The sequence below is a fragment of the Mus caroli genome, chromosome 6, assembly GCF_900094665.2.
Source record: "Mus caroli chromosome 6, CAROLI_EIJ_v1.1, whole genome shotgun sequence".
Classification (NCBI taxonomy): domain Eukaryota; kingdom Metazoa; phylum Chordata; class Mammalia; order Rodentia; family Muridae; genus Mus; species Mus caroli.
This window is the reverse complement of record NC_034575.1, coordinates 135421373-135440316: the sequence shown is the minus strand read 5'-3', so window position 1 is coordinate 135440316 and position 18944 is coordinate 135421373. Positions and strand designations below refer to the sequence as shown.

Sequence of the window (18944 nt, the reverse complement as noted above, 5' to 3'; positions counted from 1 at the left end):
GTCCTGACTTCCTTGGTGATGAACAGCAGTATGGAAGTGTAAGCTGAATAAACCCTTTCCTCCCCAAACTGCTTCTTGGTAATGATGTTTGTGCAGGAATAGAAACCCTGACTAAGACACTGACCTTTGAGGACCCGTGCGTCTAGATTAGAATCTTAATTTCTCTGTGCTCTAGTTGAATTAACCTTTGAAAATCTTTGTATTTCTCTCCTGTCCTTTTGCTTTTAAAACTGGGACAATAATATTTTAAGCTCGTCGTAGTGGCTCATGCCTACAATCCCTGCAACTCAGAAAGCTGAGGCAGGAGAATCACTGCAAGTTTATGGCCAGCCTGGGCTAAAGAGTGAGTTCAAGGCCAGACAGGATTACAAAGTAAGATTCTGTCTCAAAAAGAGCAAATTGAAAAAAAAATTCTACAGGGTAGAGTTATGAAATAACTAAATGGTAAGTGTAGGCGGTGTTTACAGCAAAACAGCAACTAAGTTCGTATTTTAAAATAATAATTTTTGATTGAATCTGATCAAGGTTTGATGGGGGTAAAAAAAACCCATGTTTCTTATGATGGCTAATACTGTCAAAGATCCAGACTTGCCTTGGAGACAACCCCCTGGCATGCCTGCGAGGGCGTTTCTAGACAGGTTGACTGGGGTGACCTGAAGGCACGTCTACATGGGCTGTAGCCTTTGCATGAATAAAAAAGAATGCTGGGCGCCACCAGTATTCACCTCTCTCTGCTTCATGACGTGGCTGCCTTAAGCCCTTACCACCCTGATGTCCTACCAAGGCAGACTAAACCCTTGAGCTCAGCCAATTTTCCTAAAGGAGCTATTCTCGGGTATTTTTGCCACAGCGGTAGGAAAGGTAGTGAACAGAGAATGGCAGCTGAGGGTACCTGCAGTGGATGATCATGGGCCCTTTGCTCTTGGCAGCTTGCTGTCGCACCGTGAACACAAACTGCAGGATGCTCTCCGCGGCATTTGCTGGAGGCACGCCGTGATCGGGCCAGGCTGTGTAGTTAAAATGCATCACGTCCTGCGCTTCATCCGCCTGTGGGCAAGAAATGCCAAAGCTCACACATTAGTCACCCCATCTGCACTTAGCTTGACCAGAGCCACCGTTGGAGACCAAGGGGATGCTAAAGGGACCTCCCTTTCATTACCCATCTCTTCTGAGCTCTGAGCACCTCCCTGGTCCTGACCAGGTCCCAAGGGAAAAGGTTAATTGTAGCTGTATGAAGCCACAAGAGGTGGACACATAGGTTAACCTCTATCTGTTACCATCAGTAGCAGTAGTAGTCTGCTTATGCGGACTCGGGTTGGCACCCTGACTCTGCCAGTTATGAGCTGTCTCAGCCCTGGCCAGTAAAATTTTGGAAGCTACTACTGCTGTTCTACTTAGAGTTCTCTGCCAGCCCAGCCTAGCACTTTCCCTGCTAGTCAAATCACTGGTCCCTCACTCAGAGACATCCTCTAGACAACAAGCTTTCCTGGTAAATTCCCAAGAGGTCACATTCATGTGACAAAGCATCACCAGTGAGCAATGATCCATCTCTCCATCGGAACTGGCCAGCTCCACAGTGGCATTCACACCCCCAGCATTCTCAGGGGCTCTGACTGAGGTCCGACTCCAGCTGCATCCACAGCTGTATATGGCACGCTCCTTTGACCCTTGCATATTTGCCAAAAACACACTTTTCAAACAACAACAACCACGAAAGGCATTTATCGAAGAAGTCCTGCTCTGAGATCTGAGATGGGGAAACCTGGTCCAAAGCAGACTCACTGGGCTTCAGTTTTCTTGTATCTAGAAAGGACCGCTGGTATCAGGCCTACAGACACTAAGCACAGGAAGAGAGTGACGGGTGGTGCATGTGACAGGTCACAGTCATCAAAATGACTGTGTCACCACTAGCACTGGCTCCCATCTGCTCGGTCACTTGTACGCTTTGTTCTAAGGTAAGTCAGTTTGTATATTATTGTGGGACTTTGGGGGCCCTGCTTGGGGTTTGATTATATAGACACGGAGACATCACATCCATATAGTATAAGGTTGTTGCCTGTTTGCTGGGTCAGTCCCTGCTCCAGCCATCAGTTCTTTATTCCTCAAATTCCACACTTCCTTCCCATACAGAAAAGCTATTTGCAAACATAGTGGGAGAGATTCCTCTCTCCAGGCAGCTAGGTTTCTTTTTTGGGCAGGGGAGGAAGTGATAAACATTTATATATCCTGCCAGGCAGGCGCTGCTGGCACAATTAGCAACTGAGAAAACAGGGACATAACTTCATAGCCAAGTTGATACAATATGTGTGGGGGTGGGTTACCCCGATAGTATATTAAGCCTATTCATATTGGCCCGTGCACTGAATTTTTCTCTAAGCTAGAGCTATAGCCACCAGGATAAGGATCCCTCAAGGTCGACTCCATTTCGTCTCCAATGAGTTAGAGGAATGATTTGGTCTCTTGTTATTAACTGGGAGGCTGGTTTCCACACCAGGCTCTTCTCAACTCTCTGGTTCATTCCTCAAGCCTGCAAAGACCCTACAATCCACCCATTGGGTAGAATATTCTAGCAAAAACCTTGGAAGGTCCGGAGCTCAAGTTTATATTCAGGAAGCAAAGAGGAATGAATTGTGAAGAGCAAAGCTGAGCAGACTTAAGCAGAATTTGCATCTATACAAGTAGACTTTTATATAAATAATATGTGCAAATTCATAGTAAGATTTATAGAGAAAAATCCCATTTCTTCAGCTATATCTATTGCCCCCTTGGCACTGTATGCCACCCACGGGCTGCACAAAGTGTTCAAAGTAATCCATGCATAATAAATGGTGTAGAAGAGCAGGTGTTTGACACCTTGCATATTTAAAGTTAGACATCAGCTAGCTTGGTCTGTCTAGAAAGGCTCACAAAACATGTTAGCTCTGTCCACGCGCTGATCCTCACATCATCTCTGCATGGCCACATTCCAGTGCAGCCAATCTGAAAATGCAGTCATCTGAAAAGTACAAGTGGATGTAAAATGAGGAAGACCACCAGACTGTTGTCCCTCCTCTCCCCATGGCTCGCAGGCAGGACCACAGAACTGTCTCTGGTCTCCCCACAGCTGCCAGGTATGGCCACAGAACTGGCAACAGGCTTTTCAGTAGTTAGCAAGGCTCAGAGTCCACAGGAATGGATAAGTTGTTGATATTTACTCAATTCACAGCAGTCTCCATGTCCTGGGAAGTAGCAAGCCGGTGTTGTAGTCATTTTCCTTATTTAAATGAGAAAACGCATCTGTTTGAGCTGACCTGCTTATACTAAATAAGTACTCACTCTGCTAAATAAATCTCACTCTGATTTTTCTCATCTACAGGTTTGATCTTGTTGAGAAGATACCCGGGAACTTTACCCATCTCAGTATGGAGCAAAGCAAGAAGGGTGGGTGCAAACAAAAACTTAAGAGGAAAAGATTGGGTCATACAGATCTTTTTTTTTTTTTTTTTGACTAATTTAAACTGTCAGCTCACAGCCAAAAGAGGGCACCAGACACTTGTAACCCCTGAACTGCCCTATAGGCAAACACTGTTGTTTTATTTCTGCTGTTGAAACTTCATGTTTGTCATTGAAGGATGGGGCAATCATTTAAGACCAAGGACAAGAAGCATGTTATTGATCACAAGGTGATCTGTGTAAGTCTTCCCTGTACAGGGAATAGGCATGAGAACAGACCCTAGATTGTATTCTGTACGTTTATTTTGTTTTTGGTTTTGTTTTGTTTTTTTCTTGTTTCCAGATGCAAACCTGGGAAAGATTTGTTCTCTCTTCTTTAGCAGTTTGCACTGTTTCTTGCAGAAACAGCCCAGAAGGCAAACTCAGTTTAAATGGTGTTAAGATTGTAAAATGTCACCTCTGGTAGGAAATCTATTGACTTGGATAGTGGTTTATTAGTTTTGAAATAGCTCATTCTCTGATTCATTCATTCCTGGGAGACAGAGCACTTGCAGGTGAAACTGTTGGTATCTGGTGAGAGGAAGAGAAGAAGAAAGAAAGCTGTCAGGGCAGTGTGCTTACATGGAGGGGCACGCAGGGCACTTGAGGTAGGCAGGAAGGAGCTGAGAGCCTCAGACCTGGAAAGCCAGATAAAGGAGGGACAGTTCATTTGAGTGGTGCACTGGCTAGTTTTGTGTCAACTTGACACAAGCTGGAGTTATCACAGAGAATTGAGCTTCAGTTGGGGAAGTGTCTCCATGAGATCCAGCTGTAAGGCATTTTCTCAATTAGTGATCAAGGGGGAAAGGCCCCTTGTGGGTGGGACCATCTCTGGGCTGGTAGTCTTGGTTCTATAAGAGAGCAGGCTGAGCAAGCCAGGGGAAGCAAGCCAGTAAAGAACATCCCTCCATGGCCTCTGCCATCAGCTCCTGCTTCCTGACCTGCTTGAGTTCCAGTCTCGACTTCCTTTAGTGATGAACAGCAATGTGAAAGTGTAAGCTGAATAAACCCTTTCCTCCCCAACTTGCTTCTTGGTCATGATGTTTGTGCAGGAATAGAAACCCTGACTAAGACAAGTGGCCTGCTTGGGGAACAGGACGAACTGGGCAATTTAGAAGAAAGAAACAGATGCAACAGCCTGTTACATGCTCATTGGGGTGTGCCTAGATTTGTTCACACACCCTAGGGAAAGCTACTGCCAACAACTAGTAGTTAAAAACTGCTTGCTTGCTTGCTTGCTTGCTTGCCTTCCTTCCTTCCTTCCTTCCTTCCTTCCTTCCTTCCTTCCTTCCTTCGTGTGTGTGTGTATGTAAACTTTTCTTTTCTTTTGGGGTGTGTGTGTGTGTCATTTTTTTTATAAATACCAGTAAGCGCGTAGTTAATTGCGTGCGTATGCTGTTGTTGTGATGAGTAATCTGTGTCCACATAAAGATTCAACACATATTTTCTGGAAAGTCCAGGTAGATCTTTTAGTAGATTTGCCATGACTGCAGCCATTTGGTTTCCATGAGGCAGAGATAATAAGTCCTAAACAAATGTGGACTGTGATCCAACAAAACACTGAAATTTGAATTTCACATACTCGACAGATGATATTTCCTGTGACACAATCTTTAATTTTTTTTTCTTGGAGGTTGGGGTTTCACTGTGGCATCGAGGCTAGCCTTATACTCCCGACGCTCCTGCCGCAGCTTCCTAAGTGCTGGGTGATTGGTAAGTGCCACCGTACCTGTGAACGGCCAGTGCCATATGAAATGTTATCTACCTTTTCCCAGTCCGTTCAATGCATTTTTTGTGAAGAAGGAACTCAGGCACTGGCATGCACCTTCCAGGCTGCCTGACGACATCTCCAGTTCTGCCAACATTTGAAAGCAGAGAAGCCACTCTTAGCTGATGGGGTTTTACAAAACAGGCAGGGGGTGAATTTGTCTGTTCCACAAGCGTCAGTATGCTCTCTCCTGCTTGGCACCACCAGGAAGGCCTGTCTCTGTGCAGGAAAGAACAGGGCACGAGGGCTTCCCAGTGAAGTTTTGTTCTCAACAGACAGCCTGTTCCAAGGGGACTACACTAGTACAAACTATATCCTATGGAATGCTTATCTTTAAAGAGAAAATGGCATGGCTGTGGCTGAAATGAGCACTGGAGTGTGGGGCAAGTGAACTGTGTCACCAGACAGAAGAACTGGTAAGGTTGAGCAGGCCCAAACCCCAGGGAATCTCAGAATTGAGAACAGCAGACATGGGGCCAGCTCCCTGCCAAACTCCTGTTCTATAACATATAACCATGACACCCCACTGAGAAGACCATGACAGTTGTCATGTAGATAAAACCCTGGAGATACTTCTCCATGCTAAAGAAGTATATACATAGGCCCTGCGTGTTTAGCCAATGAGCTTCCCTTCCTGGCCATTCCTTCCGGCAAAAGGTATTTAATCCCTGGTTCACCCTGCATTCACATTCACCATCAAATAAAGCAGTTTGAACAAGGAAGGAGGACCATCTCTTTCATCAAGGATTACTGGGGTTGGGGTTGGGGGTTATGATAAAGAGCCACACCTAACTCTCCTGGAGAAGGCCTTCTCTTTTCTAGCCACTCTGTACTCTCTCAGCACTTAGAACCAACCCAGATCTGGTCCCCATCCCTTGGCTGTCTTTCGCTTCCTGCCTGACACATAAATGTCCTGAGGGGGAGTGCAAACTCTCAGACCCCCATTTCCAACTCCCACACTGGAGGCTGAGAACCATAGCATCTGTCCCAGACCCCCTTGTTTCTCATCAGGGAAACATGGGCTCCGACTCCTATAACGGACTGGGTTCTGCCTCTCCTGAACAGCCTGCTGGTGAGGCAGACATGCAGCCCGACCCTGGAGCCTAGCACAGACATGATCAGCCTGAGCTGAAAGACTTTTCCACAGAGACATAAGCAAGGCAAGGAAAACAGATCTTTCTGGAACTCTATCTAACTTTAAGAGAGGCCTGGGACCACACTTAAGGAGGTCAAGAGATTGAAACTCACAGAACAAAATTCAAACTAGCAAGCCTTGGAAACAATGTTTAATTTGAAATGTACCTGTGCCTCCCATGCCTGCTATCCATCTTATCTGATTAAGCGATGAGAACACCTTCCTCTCTGGTTGTGGCTAACAGCCTTGCACAAGTTTGAGGTGGACCAGTGCAGGCCTTTGTTTCATCTCCTGGCCTTTGAAGGCAGCATTGCATCCAAACCACCCTTGGTAGGAATAGTAACTGTACTGAAAGGCAGATCTTTTTGTCTTTTGCAGGCAGCAGCATGACAGAGCCTGAAGTGCTCACAATCTTACACAAGGATGGTTTGTGTGGGTGGTATTTATTGGTGAGATGGAGAGATGGGGACCACCCTTCCTGAATCTGTTGGAAACTTACATAGTTGATCCGGAAGTGTCTACTGGCCCAGTCTTCCTCCTCTTCCTCAGAGACCATCTCCACGGTGATGTCCCCATAAGCAATGGGTTCTTCTGTGAATGGCCAGTAGTGGTCACATTTTACCTGAGGCAACAGTAATGCACTGTTAAAAGACAAAGCAAAACAAAAGAGAAACCAGGGAAGAACTAGATGGAGTCTGTGCTCACGACAGGGCCGCAATGATCCTCCTTTCAAAAGAATCATGCAGCCCCATGGAGAAGGGGAAAACTAAGCAACTTCAGTCATCTTCCTGACAGTGGACACACACCCAGGGCTGTGAACGGGGCAGCCATGGCCATCGGGCACTGGGCCGAATAGGTACACACCCTTCTTTTCTCATTGCATTGAGTGAGCATGACGATGATGTGGGACTTCTGTTGTAGGACCATCTTCCAGAAGTCATTTCTAGTTTCCGGCAGTGGACCCTGGGTGGCAATATACTCCTGGGGTGAGTTGTATCCCTGAAAGAAGAGAGAAAGCTTCAATACTTCCCCAGCCACCGCCACTGCCAAACGCTGTTGGCCGTTCTACACCTGTGAGGACCGCTGACGTTTTGCTCATGACGAAGTTGGCAGAGGATCACACACATCTATATAACGTTTCCTTCAGCTTATCATGAAAGTGGTAATCAGAGGGATTATATGGGTTGGTGTGGCTTTAAGATCTACGTTGTAGAAGCCTATCAAATCATGTCCACACCTTTTATGTCAACCACAGTCTTAACCGATGCTTTAAGTGCACAGGTGTGCAGCGGTAGCCCTTTGAATCAGGGCTCTGGAGTCTAAACACGGGGGAGAGGCCCTTCATGACCTTCCTTCCTCTCTGGTAGTCTTTCACAGGGCCCTGTGAGCCTTTCCCTCTATCAGACAGCACTTCTCAACCGGCAGGTTGTGACCCCTTTGGGGTTCAAATGCCCATTTCACAGGGGTTCCATATCAGATATCCTGCATGTTAGATGCTTACATTACAACTCATGACGGTGCAAAATTACAGTTGTGATGGAGCAATGAAATGATTTTATGGGTGAGGTCACCACCACATGAGGTAAAGGGTTGCAGCATTAGGAAGGACGAGAAGCACTGCATCCTGGACTTGAGACAGGAATAGCAGAAACTGCTTACGCTCCTGGTACTCAGTTGTTGGGTGGGGACAGCTCTTCGTCTCACGTACCCTTAGCCCCTATGGCCTTCCACTGCCCGGACTGTGTGGTTTTGAGCTTTGGCTGAGTGGGTTTCTTCACTTCTACTTACAGGAATATAGTTGGCATTAATGTAATCTGCTCCTTCCTCTTCGTTCATGGAGACTAGCCTCACCCGGCTGAAGTCATCTATGAAGAGCAAAGAGAAAAGATACGTTAAAAAATCAGAATGGGCCAGGCAATGGTGGTGGCGCACGCCTTTAATCCCAGCACTCGGGAGGCAGAGGCAGGTGGATTTCTGAGTTCGAGGCTAGCCTGGTCTACAGAGTGAGTTCCAGGACAGCCAGGGCTTCGTAGAGAAACCCTGTCTTAAAATTAATTAATTAAAATAAATTCAGAATGGAAGGAAAACTCATTCTAACAGTCTCTATCAGATACGAAGTTAGATCAAATACCACGGAGGGAGGGAACCTGCTGTAGTGTTAGCTTCTCCTTCTTGCTAACACATGACCATCTTCCAGCCAGTACCTACATCCTCAGCTCTTCCATCTCTGGAAAAGTCATCTGCAAGTGCCTCAGGCAGGAACTGCAATGTCTTTGTGACCATATGGAATGCCATCGTGTGTTAATAGAAATTTATGATTCCCTTCTCATGCAGCGACAGCCAAAGGATCCACTAATTTACCCAGAGAACGGAAGTCACATGGGCCTTTTGAAATTACTATTATACATATTAGTTTAATTTTTTTGTTGCTAGACATGAAATTTAATGTTTAAGGAGAATGCTTGTGTGTGTGTGTGTGTGTGTGTGTGTGTGCTTGTGTGTGTTCACCTGTCTGCATATTAAGAAATGACTACTAGAGTTAAGCATATCTGCCATCTCATATTGTTATTCTTTGTGTGGAAAAGTGTGTAAAGGCTACTCCATTGTAAAACTGTTGGTGTTCCACACAGTGTTGTTAACTAGAGTCCTCACAGTGTCTTTAGACTCCCTAGACTTGTGGTGTTCTCCTGCTATCTCTCCTCAGCCCCAATCCCAGGTTACCCTTTCTTGTGTGTTATAGTCTTATTGTTGGCCTCTTTGACTTCGGCTTTTTGTCATGGTTATGTCTCCCCCCTCTTTTCCTTTAACTTATTCTAGTTTATACTGCTAACTTCTTTTTCAAACCTTTCTTTATTGATGTATTTTTACTCTCTGTGGTGTTGAGTTTCATAAAGAAAATCTCTGGTTCTTGAGAGTAACCAGGTGTCCACTGGACTCCCTTTCAAATTCATGGGCTCTTTTTCTTTGATTATTACTGTTAGCTAAATAAATATGTTAGTACAACCTGCTCGGTTTATTTAGTTTTGCTTAGATGAAAACAAGTTCAGCACTGACCACTTGGAACTGGGTAAACAGGGAGCTCTCCCCTGGGGAGTCCAGTTCTCCCTTCCTTAGCAGTCATTAGCTGACTAGAGTCATTTGTCTAGTGGGAGGGAGAGTCCAATGCTCAGATGCAGTTTGTGTGAAAGCAGTGTCATGAATGTCCCCCCTCCACTGAGTAAGACCAGTGCACCTGCCAGGTCCAGGAAGCCTCAGCGCTGGCCCTGCGGTTCAGACCACACCTGAGTCTGGCTGGGAAAGAGCGAGACTGATTAAGCTGCAGTGACAAAGCTTTGACCTTTAAAAGACGGGGCTGGGATCAGGGCTAGTGGCCAGCTTACACGGCAGGATGTTTGTGTAGCGGTTTTTACATCGGTTCAGCGGCAGATCTGCAGCAAAGTGAGGAATATCCAGTCCAATCAACTTCAACTCCTGCAAACAAGAGAGAGTAAGGTTGAAGTTTCTGTGCACGGTGCAGATTGGATGGCTTACTGTTCACCTTGGACTCTGTTCATGGATAAAACTTCAACATGCCCTTGGCTAGCTGATAACATAGCGATTCCTTCTAAGGGCAGAGTGTGTTTGCTGATCCACTCTGTTCTTGTAAGCTCGCTCTAGTCAATGAGTGGGTAGAACGTGGGTGAAATCGGAAATTCACTATGGGCTTATTTAATTCGGTTTCTTCTCCTGTCCTCTACCACCAGCCAGAAAGAGTTTGTGGGCAGGAAAGCTGCTAGTGTCTGGGTGAGGAGACAACCTGACTGACACCCACAGCCTGAAGTAGAATCACTCCAGCGAAGCCACGGACCTGTGAGTGTGAACGCTAAGCATGGAGGGGCTCAGATCTTAAAGGCTGTCTGTCAGCCTGACTGCAGTGAAGCACTGCCCACTGTGACATCTAGAGAGCTCGGGCTTCTCACACATCATTCAGAGATGTAGAGATCTGTGTGGGAGATGGAGGGAGGGAGGCTTAGGAATGAACACATGTTCCAGGATTATGATAAGGGAGGCAGCTCACGTACAGGCCATTCACATAAACCTTTCCTATTTCGTGAGGAAATGTGGGGATCTGTTTTCTCATAGAGAGAAGCCTCAAACAAGTAGTGAGAGGGTGGAGTGAGGACAGGAAGCAATCTCCTCACTGTAAAATAGTGGATTAACAGTCTCTAAATACTGGTGACGGGACCCGAAGAACAAAGATGGATCAGAACGTGGAGGCAAGCCCTAGAACGGAAGGCAGCACACTGGAGGGACATCTGTTGACCTGTTGGGTGTCTTTACCATCGCCCTTACCCCAGCAAGCATTGGTGTTTTTCCTATAAGCAGACAACCAAGATTAAGCGACTGTAAGAGGCATTTCAGCTGTTTATCCCGGTGTTTTATTTTTAAAAAAAGTGGTTATATACTCCCAGATGTCCTACAGTCCCCATTCCTATTGGAATGGTAGTTTCTGGGTTTGTACCATATACCACTGAAGGAGCAAATCTAGCGATATCCTGAAAGACTCCAAGATGCATTTTTATTGTTTTTATTTTATGTATGTGTCAGTGCAAGTGAATGCGCAGTGTGTGTGTGTGTGTACCCTTGGTATTTGGTTTTACTTAACATAGCGTGCATCATTTTTATAAGCTTCTTGAGGCCGCTGAGAAACCAGCTGCTATACATTTTGCTTACACTGAATGAATTCAGTGTTTTGCATGTGTATGTGTAAGGTGTGCATGTATGTGTAATGATGTGTTGGCATGTATGTGGGTGTGCCCGTGTGGTGAGGCAGAGGGCTATGGTGGCTTCCCTAATGGATCTTCACTCCATTTGCCAAGACGGGGTCTCTGACTAAGCCAGTTAGCAAGGGTAGCTCACCAGCTTGGCCTGACGGTGTTTTGTCTCTGCCTCCTGAGTGCTACGACTACAGGTCACCCCTCTTGCAAGGCCTCTCCATAGGCACTGCTGATCTGAACTCTGGAGTTCTCTAACTTTACTCAAGGTAGTCTGTTCCTAGCCCCAAAGGATGCAGCAAAGCACCCGAGTGTCTCACTTCAAGTCTCTTCTCAATGGTTACTTTAAGGAATCTGAAGCTAGAGGACTACTCTGGAAGAGGAATCTGTGGATCTCTGAAAGATTTTAAAGGGAAGAGACATTTAAGGGAAGAGACGTTGATGAGAAGAGAGGCCCTCTCATCCTGTGTTTCATCCTCATTCAAGCATTCTTCGCAGAGCCCATGCTCCGGGAATCCAGCTTTTGGTCTTGGGCCTCTTTCAAGATGGAGATCCTTGCTGTCACTCAATACTGGCCTGCACAGTTGCCATCAGCCTGGATGGAGCAACCTCAGTGGCCCAAGTGTTTCTTTCTTGTTGATGCTTCATCAGTTTTTGCTTCTCAAGATTATAGAATCTTACACTGTTTGGGCTACGAGGTAGTCAGTCGTTCTTGAAGATGAACTGGCAAGTAGGTGCCTCAGTACAAATTTAAATTTTTCCCCATTTCAGATAAAAAACCTTTGCACTAGTGTCCTTATAAAGCAGAAAACTGCCATTGTAATTGCACAAATTTTCCAGTGGCTTGCTATATTACTCTTGTGAGATGCACACACACACACACACACACACACACACACACACACACAATCTCTAGTTTTGCAAAACTTAACCCAAATCAGCATTATTTTTTAAGGTTAATTAGAGTAATCATGAGCTTATTTAAATTATGGGTTTTTTTTTCTTCCATTGATTAAGGTATTTTACAAGTGGACTTTCTTTAGAAAGAACCATAAAGGATAATTTGTCCAAAAGAGATTATTTTTCAAAATATCTTCCTTAGTTGTGTGTGCCACTTACAAAGGATCGGTGTTTTTGAAAGCAGCTCAAAAATCGTCAATGTAAGTTTAACCATCCTCAGACAAATCTTACAACTCTCCCATCCTTTGCTGGCTTGTATAATAGCAAACAGAATTATTAAACTCAACAAAGACAATCATTGCCCCGTGAACACCAACTGTGAAGCATTCAACGGTGGTGTGGTTGTGTTTGTTTTTGCTTTGCCTGACCTGGGTCTATAATGACTCCTTTCTTCGCCTTTGTGTGGACAGAGTCACAACTCTTCTCAGCTTTCCCACCCACAATTTGGACACAGACTAAAAAGTAACTAGGAAAGGCCTCGGATACAAAAGAAACCTTGGAAACAAACCCGGAGCTGGAGAGCTGGCTGAGCACGTGGACACCCACTCTCTAAGAGACCTGTAATTCAGTGCTGCCGTCCCAGTTGAAAATGCCCTAAGTTGGTAAGAGCTGCTTAATTGGCTGAACACTGTAAATGTAAATTAGCCAAGTAGAACTTCAGCAGAGCCAAAGCTGGGCATACAAGCCAAGCGAGCAACTCCGCAGGCTTTGTAATTTAGCTTGTCACCGAGTGGAAAACCAAACAAGTTTCCAGCTCAGTCACTCTGCAGGGAGTTTCTCTCTAAACATAGAGACACCGCAGAGGCTTAAATCTTCATGACGATAAAGTGTAGGGGTGACGGGCTGAAGCCACATAAATCATTTTCCAGTTTCTGTTTGCCCATTTTGCTTCTGATATAATCAATCATGTTTTTTATTTACTGGAGACATCCCCATGGGTTGAATGGTGTTCTCCAAGGAGCTGTGTCCATGTCACAACCTATGAATGTAAAAGACCTTTTGTAAAAGTCTGTGGGGATAAGTCACTCTGTATGGATTGCCAGAGGAGAAGCCACGTAGAGACTGGTTAGAATCTGGCTTGATGTAGCTGCCAGTGGAGGGACACTCGGAGGCTCCAAAGGGAGCGCGTTCAGCTCCTGAATCTGATGACTTGGGGAGCACAGATCTATTGTTTCAAGCCAAGAGCACTGTGATGACTTGCTAGGGGCCTAACAGAGGCACCAAGACCAGTGGCAGTCTATATTGGGCCAGAGACAGTTGAAGCACCCAACTCCAGAGAAAGAAAGTAAAAACATGCACTGTGTATGTGTACATGTCTCTGTGTTTGTGTGTGTGTGTGTGTGTGTGTGTACTGCCACAACTAAACATCACAGAGTTGAGGTTTTAATCAAAAGATGCTATTATTTTTCATAGTCATGGGGGCTGAAAAGCCCCAAACCAAGTTGCCAACAATGTAGATTTCCTTGTTAATCTTTGCCTTGTAAGCAGCTGTCAGCTCTGTGTGTTCCCATGTCTTATCAACGTGAAGCCCAGGGGAAGAAGAAGATGGCAAACTCACTAGTTTCTCTTATATTAAGGCATTAACCTCACCACTAGAATCCCAGCTCCTTTACTCTGTCTATCCTAATTACCTCCAAAGGGCCTCATCCTTAAATACTGTCAACGAGGCAAGGCCTTCCATGGATTGGAAGAACACAGTCAGCCTGTCATCACATAAGGCAAGCATAGGCTTTTAGAGCTAGCAACACCATCAGCAGATGGTGGTACTTAGCACTGACCTTGGAACAGACTGGGCATTAGATGCAAGGCATTTGGGCCAATAGATCCCGTGTCCACAGGGAAGACAAAGGGGCGGGGGGTGGGGGTGGGGGAGAGCAGAGGGCCCATCTGCAGCAAGCTAATGGCACAATAGAATTGTGGTGTGTGCTTATCTTCAGGTGGCCATGAAGAGGGATGAAGAGAGTAAGCTCTCATCTAGTGCGGCACTGTCTGGGCCTTCTGAGGTTGTTGGAATAAGGTGCTACAACTATGGTGACTTAACACCAAATAAATTTATTGTTGCCTAGCTCTGGAGTGCATAAATCAAAAACCCAGGTATCAGCAGGACCACACCCCTTCTGTGATGGCTGTGGTGAGGATATCTCATTCATTTTCATTAGCTTCTAATTGGACATTTACCTACAGCTCAGCCACATATAGTATGATCTCTTAACCTTTGGCCATTTTAACTATCTCCATCTATCATGGTCCTATCTGAGAATGAGATATCATCCTGTGGCAGGTAGACAATGGGGCCTCGGCAGGTGTGTGTGGACATAATTCGATGCATCACACAAACCTCGAGGAAAGCATACGGCGCAGACGGGAGTCTGATGGGTGGGTAGTGGAAGGGTAGAGATAAAAGATATCAACCCCCTGGATGTCTACAGTAGCTCTCAAGGATGGGGAGACCAAGATGCAACTCATTAGGGATGGTACACAAACCAATGCCGCAGTGCTAGGAGAGGCTCTTAGGAAAAGATCAAATTCTAGGACTGGGGGGATGAGAGGGAAAAGTCAAGGCTGGAAACAAAGCTCTTGTAACCCCAGGTGATGGGGAGATTTGAGGTGATGTATGAGGCAGGCTGAGGTGTCATCACTATCGGGAAGAGTCACTTGTACAAGTTGTAGGATGCTGCACCGTTCTATGTGTAGCCATATTGCTGAACAAAGAGCATGAGGTCCTCCACCTGTGTTTTAATGAATTCCAAAATGCCAGCAATCAATGGGAAAGCAAGGGCTACATGGAATGTCCCCACCTCAAGCTCTGAGGTCTGGTTCTGTAGAAGCTTTCTTACCAGAAACATCAGAAATGAAGCTGTCCTCTTACCAGTTCCCAGCCTCCTTAAAGGAAGATGTATATTTCTGTCAGAAGACTCCTCAATCTTTCTCACAGCTTCCCAATCAGATACTGAATATGGAGGGAATTTATTCAGTGAATACGAAGTAGAAAGTCATATAGCTTCATGTATGACTTATAGCTGTATTGGTAATATATGTAAATCCAGACATTATCTTCAATTTGCATAATGATTACAAATGGTGCAATTTCTCAATACACGTTTGATCTTTCAGTGTTAGTATGGAAATGAATAGAAGTAGTATTCATATGAGCAAAAACCTGTTTCAGCTACTCGGCTTAGCTACACTCAAGTGATTCAGGCATCCTATACCCTCTTGGGTGGGTACTGTTATAACTAGAAGCATTTTCCCTGTTCTGTTGCAATAATTATGAATACAAAAAAATCATAGAAAATCTGAAGCCTGTTGTGTGAAAGTCAGGTGTATACACAGAGCACAGTCAGGAGTAAATACTTCCTGGAAAACTGTGAAGAAAACCCCTCAATCTGAGGCACTGTGGGCTGTGAAGATTTGAGAATGGACTGGAGACTGTCAGGGAGAAAAGAAACCCAGCCAGTGTGGGCCCTTGGCTGAGCCAATGCTAGTCCAAGACAGGCTGTCAGGGTGGAAGGAAACAATGACTGCATTTATATGTCTGCTTGGCTAGGCTGTAGTGCCCAGGTGCCTGACCACACAGCAGACGAGAGCTCGTTATGAACGTGGTGAATGAGGGTATGATGGACTTAATGGACGCAGTAGATTACTATTTGCACAAAGGGAGGCCTTATCCAATCAATTGATTGAATTAAGAGGGAAAACAAATTCCTCATGGAGGAGGGACTTCGGCTCCCTCCTGCCTTCAGACTCAGGACTGCAGTCTCAGCTTTTCCGTGGTTCACCAGCTGGACAGCCTTCCCTGTGGCCTAGACTTTCCAGTCTCCATAAGCAAGTTCATTAAGACAACCTGCTCTCTCTATAACCCCGCTGCTTCTACACACACATCCCATTGGGTTTCTGGAGAACCATAATAGACAGGCATGGCAAACCCTGCTGACCTGTGCTCTACATGATGCCCAGTGTTTTTTCAGGAGTGCGACTAGCCGAAGACAATTCCCGATTGCACACCCTGAGGAGAATTACATTCCTCTGCTCTTCTCTCATTAAACATAGTTAGTAGCCTCCACCCAAAGCCACCCACACACATCACTACCCTCCTTAGGGACTGGTCAGCTCTTGCTCAGTGGGAAATCACTAGTTTAGTTCAACCTACCCATCTTATAGGTAAAGAAACTGAGGTTTGAAAAGACTCCCCCCCCCCTCCAGTATTGGCTTATTAGTGGCCAAATATATAGAAATCCTTACATGCAAACACAAATGTTATGAGCTAAATTAAAATGTTCATATATACATTGAATGCATAAAAAAAGCCAGGCACATGGTCAATTGAACATTTAGCGTGTAAGGTGTACAATTCTGTTTTATGTATCTGAATGGGTTTTTGAGGCTAGTACATACATTGCTTATGGTTTGGCTCTTGCAGTGTTCCATCTTTGTCCAGGAACATGGCTGTCCCTCATTTAGGGCAATTTAGTCACACTAAGTTGCTTGCAAGATCTCATATGACCCTTCCTTATTTAGTAGTAAAAAGAAGTTGCCTTGCAGTGGAAGACAGCAAAGGCAGGACCAGGGGGGAGCAGAAGTGAGAAATGAAGGGGCTTTCTCAGGGATCTGGCTTGAACTTCCAGCCATCTCTGAAACCCATGGAAGGTTTAGCTACTAAACTCTTTCTCTGCTTGCAGGAGATACACTAATGTCCTTTCAATAAAGCCTTCTTTACTTAGGTAAGCGCTGATTAGAATTATGTTCCCATTACCATAAAAGCATTCTTTTTATTTTCAAACCAGAAAAATAGTCCTGAACTTCAAAAGGAGTACACAATTCTGAGACACAGTAATATTTCAACTCTGATTTGATGGCCTAAACTGCAAGTTCCTATACCCAGCCTCCAGCATGGTTCTGCTGCCTTCCCCACCAGGAAAGCTGTGGGTGGAAAACTCCTCTCTTTCCTAATTTGTTTTTTTTTTTCACAGAAAGGTGTGGCCAAGTCACATACCATTATTTTCATCTCTACCACTATAGTCATTCGGCTATTCATTTTTACAGAATTTTGGCTTATTATCAATATTTTAAAATTTTCTTTCTCCCAGTGACATATTTTCTGAAATGCCATTGTTACTGTAGACCCCCAATTGCAATTGAATTTCTGTTATTTGAGATGTAACACTGAGGGGGAGGTGACATTGGTAATCCCATAGGCACCAGCAGGGAATAGGTAACTGGCCAGGCTTTATGTGAGTTTATGAAGACAGGTGGTAGTTAGGGGGCTTTGCATTTGGCAATGAATAAGATCCACGGGTCAGTGAGAAGGCTTGGTGGATGATGATTCTTGCTACCAAGCCTGATGACCTGAGCTGGTTCATTGGGCCCCAAATGGTGAAGGGGAGAGCTGACTTGTATAAGTTGTCTTCTTATCTACATACACGGTATGGCATGTGTAGAAACACACACACACACACACACACTAAAGTATTTTTTACTATATCAAAAAAGAAGGTAAACATTTGCAGATTTTTTTTCATCCCCAAACTCCCTGAAAGAATGTCCTCAGTTAGAATATTTCTGGGCTCTGTTAACTAAAGCGGTTCTTGGGTGGTGAAGAAAAAAAAAAAAAGATAAGGAAAAAATAAATTAGATAAAACCAGCCACTTTAATGGGAAAGAGAATTTAGACTTAAAAAGAAAACTACCAAACTTAGAAACATCGCAGTCTTCCCTTTATCCCGGATCACGGGTCAGTGCAGATGCCTTGGAGCCTGAGGCATGCAAGGCTTCTGAGAGCTGGGAGCCACAGTGAGGCAAAGCAAGGACCCAGTCCCTTCTACCCATCAGCTCATTTCTGCTTGTGGCGGCACATGGTCCGATACTCAGCGTGTGCTTCACGGGAAGGGAGTGTGGTCCGTGTCCTCCTTTGTCTGCACGAATCATGAGCAACTCTCCCCCCAACCCCCAGGTTTCAAAAGAAAGAAAAGCCAAAGGGCAACATGCATTCCACAGCATTGCTTGGAACCCTAGCTTAATGAGCACCCTGCTCTCGGCTATCACACACCTAGGAAATACAGGGATGGATGCCCACCACCCACCCTGATTGCTGTCTGCAGTCGATGGTCCATGTCACCTGGGAACAGCAAAGTCCCTGGGAGGTAACTTTGATGCCAGGCATCAGTTTGCTTTTAATCCTCCATCCTCCCGACTGTGCTTGATTTTTCAAAGATGGCGCCTCCTGGTCCCATCTCCTCACCTTTGAACCCGCTCCTCTTCTTTCCCTTCCCCCCCGCCCCCGCAGTTGAGCTCTCTGGGCTCTCCCCTTCTTGCCAATGGCAGAGGCTCTGTGATCTAGCCCAGGAGTTCAGGCGGCCCTGACATCGCCAGCCTTCCTCGCTTAGCAGACTATGCATCACATGCTCTACCCACTAATCGGGGGAAATGGTCCCCGTGCAAACCTGACCATTCCCACAGCCTGCCAATCACAGAAGGGAGAAAATGCCTCGCCACTCACCTCAAACTGAAGAGAGAATTTGTAGTCTGAGTCCTTGGCCATATCCTTGATGTAAGAATCGAAGTCATCCAGCTGAACGGGGCTTTGTGAAACACAAAGAAAAGAACGCTTCAAAATCAACGTAATGGGGGGAATATTGATCAACACCACACCTGTGTAATTGATCAACACCACACCTGTGTAATTTGTTGATCCCCCCACCTGTTTAATTGGTTGACCCCCACACCTGTGTAATTGGATGACACCACACTTGTGTAACTANTTGACCCCCACACCTGTGTAATTGGATGACACCACACTTGTGTAACTATTTAACACCACACCTGTGTAATTCGTTAACACCACACCTGTGTAATTGGTT

The 18944-nt window shown here is 45.4% G+C and overlaps 1 protein-coding gene across 4 annotated transcripts in view; it reads right to left on the bottom strand.

The window, feature by feature from the left end:
* The window catches only part of Ptpro (protein tyrosine phosphatase receptor type O), a 207381-nt gene that overhangs the window by 12717 nt on the left and 175720 nt on the right, over positions 1 to 18944 (bottom strand). For all 4 annotated transcript variants that reach the window (XM_021164482.2, XM_021164481.2, XM_021164483.2 and 1 more), the window contains 6 exons: positions 18584 to 18665; positions 9755 to 9845; positions 8163 to 8239; positions 7239 to 7373; positions 6874 to 6996; positions 893 to 1047 (listed from right to left, as the gene is read on the bottom strand). In XM_021164482.2, the coding sequence (XP_021020141.1) occupies positions 893 to 1047; positions 6874 to 6996; positions 7239 to 7373; positions 8163 to 8239; positions 9755 to 9845; positions 18584 to 18665 (663 nt within the window). The remainder of the gene's footprint in view (positions 1 to 892; positions 1048 to 6873; positions 6997 to 7238; positions 7374 to 8162; positions 8240 to 9754; positions 9846 to 18583; positions 18666 to 18944) is intronic.